Genomic DNA, 8,207 nt, shown 5'->3' on the forward strand with positions numbered 1-8,207 from the left:
ATTATGTGTTAATTCCAAAATTGAGAAAGAAAATATGACAAATGTGGGAAATCTTTATTTAAAATAACTGAACTGATTCTAATTTCTACAGGTTTCTATGGTATCTCATAGGGGCAACATATATTTCAATGTTTTTAAATGTAAAAAAAATTTGTAAGTACACAAAAGAGGGAAAAAAAATATTTTTCCCTCTAATGTGAGACTTCTTTGAGACACACAGTGGCTTTGTTTTTCTTCTATAATTGAATTTTAGAGGTAAAAGGGGCCCTGTGTAAAATCTTTTCCCAGCATGAGAGCATAGAGTTCCCACTGATAAAGCAGGTCATCTAGCTCACCTGGGAGCCAAGGGCAGGGTGGGAGCAGTGCTGATTGCAGGTCGTAGTCCCTGCTTCCGGTCCAGGTTTGTTTCCCATCTGTATTCCAGTGAAGCGTAGAATACAGGGTAGAAAGAGCGCGGTGTAAGTGCCATCCAATTAATTTGCATATTTGAAGAATAAAGGTCACTGGACCTGACAGAAAGCTTCAGGGTTGGTCATTCCTTTCTCTGCTCTTTCTCTTGTGTCTCCTTCCTAAAAGATAGTTATCTACTCTTTATTAACTGTTTTGTAACACAATAAATTAATTTCTATTTTAATTATATAAATATAAAGTAAATATGTTAATATTTATAATACTTTATAACACATTATACTATATATAATGATAAAGTAAAAGTGTTAGTTGCTCAATTGAGTCTGACTCTTTGGACTGTAGCCCGCCAGGCTCCCCTGTCCATGGAATTCTCCAGGCAAGAACGCTGGAGTGGGTTGCCATTCCCTTCTTCAGGGAATCTTCCCAACCCAGGGATGAAACGCGGGTCTCCTGCATTGTAGGCAGTTTCTTTCCTTTTGAGCCTATAATACAATTATAAATATAAAATTAAATACAGTCCCATCCTCAGAGATAAATAGGATGGCTTAAAGGGAGAAGAATGGGAGAATGGAGAGTGAAGCAAAGTATTCCCTCTCAAAAACATACACACACACATACACCAGGGAGTAGGAAAGTGACCTAGGAAAAGTGCTTCTGGTCTGTGAATTGTCACTAAATCTACTTGGTTTTATCCTACTGTTTCCTCTGTCTATTAGCCTCTATTACTGCCTTTTCAAATGCAAATTAGATTCCCCTCTTATCACCAACCTTCATTTGCTTTCCTGCCTTCAATGGTTAGCGCCCTGCTCTGCATGGGAATGACACAACAGCTCAATGGGGTGGAAACACTCTGTCCAGCAGCAGTGACCAGAGAAATCAATTTATAATCCAATGCACTGACGCTGCTCCATCCTAGCAACAATTACTGTTACTGGGGGAGCTTTTTAAAATATATCCATGCGTCCCTTCACCCTTGACCAACTAAGCCAGAATCTTTTAATACTTGGTCCTTGGGGATCAGCATTTAAAAACAAACAAGTAAACAAACAAGACTCTGTCCTGGACGCTTCTAATATGTTACCAGAATTCCACACCACTGGTCGAAGAGATTCTCCACTCTTGCATGAGGGTCTTGAAATTTACTGCAAAATATCTGGTTGGAAAATTTGAAATGAACTTCGTCCTTTGATTTTCAAGTAACAGGAGGTGTTTGTTTGTTTTTTTTTTTAAGTCTGGATATTCCTTTATTATTTTCATCTTTTATGCTTTCTTTCTGTTTTGATTTGATTTATTCTATTTTCTTAGCCCAAATTGTCATAAATTGGGATATCACATGTTGCTTCTTATTACCTATTTTATAAAAGTTCTGGAAGGTTTTTGTTTGGCTTTGTACTTTGCTCTGTTCTTGGTTTAAAGTATATATTAAACTGAGATTGTTGCTGCAACAGGAGGCACTTTTATTCTGATTCTGTGATTAGTTAATATGCTTTCTTTCTGGCAAACAGATGGTGAATTGAATGTAGAACTTTTCCTTTGAGTAGCTGCTTGAGTGGGGATTTTATTATAAATACCACAGAAGGACTGCTCAATAGAAAGACTTTACGTTAAATGAAGACAAAAAGTCACAGCCAGAGTTGGCTATTTTGTCACAGGACGAAGAAGCTGTGTGCCTCCCTACCAGGTTATTCAGTGACTGACTTAGAAACAGTTTTTACTTTATCTAGAGAAAATAATCATAATTAAGTTGTCTCTTCTGAAATTGGCACTGTATTATGTTTTTTACAAAAGTCAATAAAGCAAGAGTGTTTAAAATATATCTTTCAAAAAATTCAAGTGATTTATTAACAAGTACAGCTGTTGCCATCATAAAAATTATTGACTCCCTTTCTTATCAGGCTAAGAATGATTTTTTCTCTTACACATAGCATGTTATATTTATATAAAATATGAATAGTATTTATTACTATAACATTTTTTGATTTATAAAAAATCTTGAAGCATTAAGGATTTAAATAAAGTTGCCTTTTTAATGATGTACCCATCCTCACAAAGTCTTTTTTTTTAATCAAGAACCTTGAAACCCTGACCTGTAACAAGTTTGAAAAATTTTTTCTCCAGGATTCTTAACTCGCTTCCCTCACCATTGTACTGGATTGTGTATCTAATTCTAAGCAGTCCTGAAAGCTGGGCTCGAATTCACTTATTTTCCTTATTTATCTTTTACTAGTATACTCAATCTGTCTATCATAACATTGTCTCTTCTTATAATCAATTCATCTGCTAAGGGATTGGTCATGTTTCTGTGTAGCCTCATATCCTTCAGCAGCACACTTGAAGTTCTTGGGTTTCTAAGCTCTTCATCATCCATGTCATTCCTGGAGATTTATTATAGCTGTTTACATTTAAACACTGAGGTCTAGAAATTTCTGGAAGCTGGTTGTGGTGGTTGTTCACTACACAAGTTGTATCTGACTCTCTGCGACCCCATGATCTGCAGCACACCAGGCTTCCCTCTCTTTCACGATCTCCTTGAGTTTGCTCAAACTCATGTCCATTGAGTCAGTGATGCCATCCAACCATCTTATCCTCTGTCACTGCCTTCTCCTCTTGCCCTCAGTCTTTCCCAGCATCAGGGTCTTTCCCAGTGAACTGGCTCTTCTGGAAACTTAGATAAAATTAAATGTTCTGTCCATTTTGTCTCGACTTTTAAATAATATTTAAATAAAGACAGGCAGACAGATGTGTGTTGCATAGAAAAGTTACAGTTTAGAAGGGCTTGCTTCCGTGCATCTTATCAGAAGTTTTGATGAACTTCAGTGCATTTTATGAGTGGTGTGAGTGTTTTGAGGTGAAGTGGATGTCGCTAATGTGATTGATACTAAAAGATGGGATGTTATTACAGAGAAGAATATGCACTTCTATCCTAAAGTAATATACAGTTTGTTTATCTTGTTCTGACTTGCCTCTCTGTTTCCACGGGACAAGCATGAGAACCATCAAACCAGCTGCTAGAAAGGAAAGGAGGCATCCTAGGGTGTTAAGGGTAGTGAGGCTCAGGAGTGTTTAGATGGAGATCTCTACCTGCTTCAGGAGTGTCTCTTCTACGACCATCCAGTTCCCCTGTCCTTGTCTTGCCAGCTTCTCATCGCTGTTTCTAACTCTTGGCTTTCAACCTGACTTTGATTTCTATTTGCTTGTCTTCTGGATTCTTACCCTCTCTTACCGCCCCTGTCCTGTGGCAGCATCTTGCATTATGCTTGCCCTTTCCTGTCTGAAAAGTCTACTTTATTTCAGAAATTCTTCAACTCCCATTGATGATAATGCTAAATCACTTTAGTCTGACTCTTTGCAACTCCAGGGACTGTAGCCCACCAGGCTCCTCTGTCCGAGGGATTGTCCAGGCAAGAATACTGGAGTGGGTTGATGTGTCCACCTCTAGGGGATCATCCCAACCCAGGGGTTGAATCTGCTTCTCTGCATTGGCAGGCGGGTTCTTTACCACTTGAGGAAGCCCAAGTTCTGTTGGTCTATTAAATATTTAGGGTGGTCCTTGAAGTCTTGCTGTCTTTTTGTTGAAGTATGTGTGGTTGTGTTATACTTCTAGGCTACAGAGAATGACTTGTATTAAAGATGAACTAACTGCCAGATTCAGCCATGATGAAGAATCTATGATATGTTATTTATATTTGTTATGTTATTTGGTATGTCAGTAGTATTTTTTTTTTGTAACATGATAAATTAATCTTATTTTCTCAAAGTTTCCCACATGACTTAAAGCTGTTTCTCTCCCAATTATCTTTCCCATTTCTCTAGAGAACAATAAAAAACTAACAAAAAGCTGTCTTTGGATTTTACTTCACCAAATTTGTGTTAAAGAAAAATTGCTTTATTTCTTGAGTTGCTACATTTCAAGGTTTGCAAATATATTAAAATTCAAAAGTCACCAAAACCACAGGGCTGCTTATTACCCTGAGTGGCTCTTGTCTATTTTGAAGAAGAGCAGGGATAAGTAGAAGCAGTATGGAGACAGTTTTTCTTACTCTGGCTAATGTAGCTTAGGTGCTATCCTTTGAAAGGTGGTATTTACACTTGACTATAAGAAAGTAGAGTTGACCAGTCATCCAAATATTCTTTTTTTTTATTTTTTCTAAATTACAGAATTGACTCCTGAGGAGAAAGCCCAAAAGATTGCCAAAGCCATGCGCAAGCAGTCTTCTGAAGTCAAAGAGAAGTGGGAAACTCTAAATGCTGTTACTAGCAGTTGGCAAAAGCAAGTGGACAAGGCGTTGGAAAAGCTCAGAGACCTGCAGGGAGCGATGGATGACTTGGATGCTGACCTGAAGGAGGCAGAGGCTGTGCGGAATGGCTGGAAGCCCGTGGGAGACTTGCTCATTGACTCACTTCAGGACCACATTGAGAAAACCATGGTCAGCATCCCTGCCTCAGATAAAGGGTTTTAAGAAATCCTTTCCCCGGTGGCTCAGAGGGTAAAGAGTCTGCAATACAGGAGACTCAGGTTTGATCTCTGGGTCAGGAAGATCCCCTGGAGAAGGAAATGGCAACCCACTCCAGTATTCTTGCTTGGAGAATCCCTGTGGACAGAGGAGCCTGGCAGGCTACAGTCCATGAGGTCAGGAAGAGTCAGACAGGACTGAGCGACTTCACTTTGTTGTTAAATATAACACAAATAAGGAGAGCCACATACATTATATGAATTGTTACAAAGGATTGTTATAAGGCCGACACTGTGACAACATCCACCAAAATCAGGATATAGAACTTTTCTAGACACAACAGATGTTTTCCATATGCCCCTCACCATCAGAACTCCCCTCCCCACCAAAACAGCAACAAAGGTGACTTTTACAATACTTTACTTTCATTTCGTGATATACATTTTCACCCAGCTGTGAATTCCTAATCAGTATAGATTTAGTTTTATCTGTTTTTGTAAGAATACTTTAAAGTCCCTTTTAATCTCCAGATTTCCCCTCTATCTTTTATTTTCTCTGCAAGGTATTTGTTGAAGAAACTGAATTGTTTCCTTTATAGTGTTTTTCACAATGTGGCTCTTACAGAATGGCATCCACATGAGGTAGTCTGGCAGGTTGCTTTTTAAATGGGTGGTTGGATTTAGAGCTTTAATCAAAAGTGTACTGTTCTACTGGGCATTCTTTACTAATTATCTTATTGTCTCAGTATATAATGAAGAATTATTTTAGCTATAAATTCTGTTTGTAATATTGCCCAGAGTTAAGGATGTTAGACTTCTGGTCTAGATTCTCTTTGGCTCTTGTATTCTAGGACATATCCAGAAAAGAGATTAGTGGAATTTAGGCAGTAAAAGACACAAATAAACAGATTTAGAATGTATTGGGATTTGTGAAAAAGTAAAAGTCTTCATCTCTCAGTCGTGTCTGACTCTTTGTGATCGCATGGACTGTAGCCTACCAGGCTCTTCTGTCCATGAAATTCTCCAGGAAAGAATGCTGGAGTGAGTTGCCATTCTCTTCTTCAGGGGATCTTCCCAACCCAGGGATTGAACCCAGGTCTACCTGCATGGCAGGTAGGTTCTTTAACATCTGAGCCACCAGGGAAGCCATTGAGGTTCATACTAGCACAGTAAACTATATGGGTTTCCCAGGTGAAGCTAGTGGTAAAGAATCTGCCTGTCAATGTAGGAGGCTCAGGGGTTCGATCCCTGGGTCAGGAAGATCTCCTGGAGGAGGAAATGGCAACCCACTCCAGTATTATTGCCTGGAAAATCCAATGGACAGAGGAGCCTGAAGGGCTACAGTCCATAGGGTCCCAAAGAGTCAGGCATGACAAAAGCAGCTTAGCATGCAGTGAACTATATAGTAGGTAGTCATGAAACAAAGAATAAATGAATGACAAATCAGACTGAAAATATCAATATTGTGAATGGGATTTTTATTGCAAAAGATATGCATCTTTTGTGCACAGACATTGGATAATAGTTTCCTTTTTGTTTTGCATATGGCTGAATAGGAAATAGAAGAAAGGTCTAGGAAATTAACTGAATCCTACTCAGGCAAATTGCATAAGTAGATATATATTTGTGTATAGACATAGGAATAATAATAGCATTTATTGATGCTTAGTACATGCCAAGAACTGTTCTTTAGCCAGTTTGCGTTGGTATCCTTTTTAACTCCCACACCAACCCAGCAAGCTAAGTATTATTATTTTACAAATGATAAAACTATAGATATTGCTTCATGCCCACACAGCTAGAAAATGGTGGGGTTTCAGGATTACTTTCTTGCTCTTCTCTTTCATTGTAGAGACCTCATTGATAATATTGTCTTTAAGCTCAATTTTGATCGACTATTTGAATTTGAATCTTTAAAGGTTACATATTATATTTTAAACAAAATATTTATTATTAAAAAGTATTGGGGTCTGCCATCTTGCCATCTTTCATGGTAAATATACATGTTTCCAGGGACCATGAATTAAGTAGGCTTCTTCATGTAACTGTTCAGTCGCTCAGTCGTGGCCGACTCTTTGTGACCCCATGAACCGCAACACGCCAGGCCTCCCTGTCCATCACCAACTCCCGGAGTCCACCCAAACCCATGTCCATTGTGTCGGTGATACCATCCAACCATCTCATCCTCTCCACCTGCCCTCAATCTTTCCCAGCATCAGGGTCTTTTCCAATGAGTCAACTCTTCACATCAGGTGGCCAAAGTATTGGAGTTTCAGCTTCAACATTAGCCCCTCCAATGAACACCCAGGACTGATCTCCTTTAGGATGGACTGGTTGGATCTCCTTGCAGTCCAAGGGACTCTCAAGAGTCTTCTCCAACACCACAGTTCAAAAGCATCAATTCTTCGGTACTCAGCTTTCTTCACAGTCCAACTCTCACATCCATACATGACCAATGGAAAAACCATAGCCTTGACTAGATGGACCTTTGTTGGCAAAGTAATGTCTCTGCTTTTGAATATGCTATCTAGGTCGGTCATAACTTTCCTCCCAAGGAGTAAGCGTCTTTTAATTTCATGGCTGCAGTCACCATCTGCAGTGATTTTGGAGCTCAGAAAAATAAAGTCAGCCGTAGTATCCACAATTCTGAGTTAAGATAGCAAACTGAAAATACAACTTTTTAAGATAGGATAAGTTCTTTGGAAGTTGCACACTTCTTGTGTTTTAAAAGATGATTTTCAAACACTGAAAAATCGTTAAGCCAACAGATTACAGAAACTATGTTCTGTTGGTTTGCAAAACTGACTCTTGAGTAAGAATTTGCCTTTTTGAATTTGAAAGCATCAATTTTTAATATGGGATGATTAGTGTTGAGGGAAAAATGAAGTTATATCTGGCCTAAAATTTTGGGACTTGTTAATGCCATTTGACTGAAGAAATTACCCACCTCTGCATCCAAATCCTTCTGTTTACATTTCTGCTTATGTGGGAAAGTTAGGAAAAATACAGTTAATATTTAAGACCAAGGATTAAAATATTTTAACATCTTATTAGGAAAAAAAGAAAATAAAACCTAGGTCTCTTTAAGCCAAATAAATATATTCAAACTTCGGCAGGTTTCATATGTGCTTAAAGAATACTCCTGAAGTTATAGGCAGGTGAAAATAAGTTCTGATTATTGTTAAATATTATTAAATATACCAAAGCAACTGGAAAACAAAATATTTTAGGGTGATTGAATAATTTCAAGTTCCTGAATTATACTTAATCGCTCTTATCTGTGGAGTACACACCTCTGACAGGAGAAGAGCTGAGATTCCCATCTGCCAACAGGCTGCTGGTC

At 38.4% G+C, this 8,207-nt stretch overlaps 1 protein-coding gene across 5 annotated transcripts in view; it reads left to right on the forward strand.

Annotated features, from left to right (window-relative positions):
* Positions 1-8,207, forward strand: part of UTRN (utrophin) — a 558,671-nt gene that overhangs the window by 436,973 nt on the left and 113,491 nt on the right. For all 5 annotated transcript variants that reach the window (XM_010851494.1, XM_010851490.1, XM_010851491.1 and 2 more), the window contains one exon: positions 4,570-4,838. In XM_010851494.1, coding sequence (XP_010849796.1) covers positions 4,570-4,838 — 269 coding nt within the window. The remainder of the gene's footprint in view (positions 1-4,569; positions 4,839-8,207) is intronic.

This window comes from Bison bison, unplaced genomic scaffold, assembly GCF_000754665.1.
Source record: "Bison bison bison isolate TAMUID 2011002044 unplaced genomic scaffold, Bison_UMD1.0 scf7180017864303, whole genome shotgun sequence".
NCBI lineage: Eukaryota > Metazoa > Chordata > Mammalia > Artiodactyla > Bovidae > Bison > Bison bison.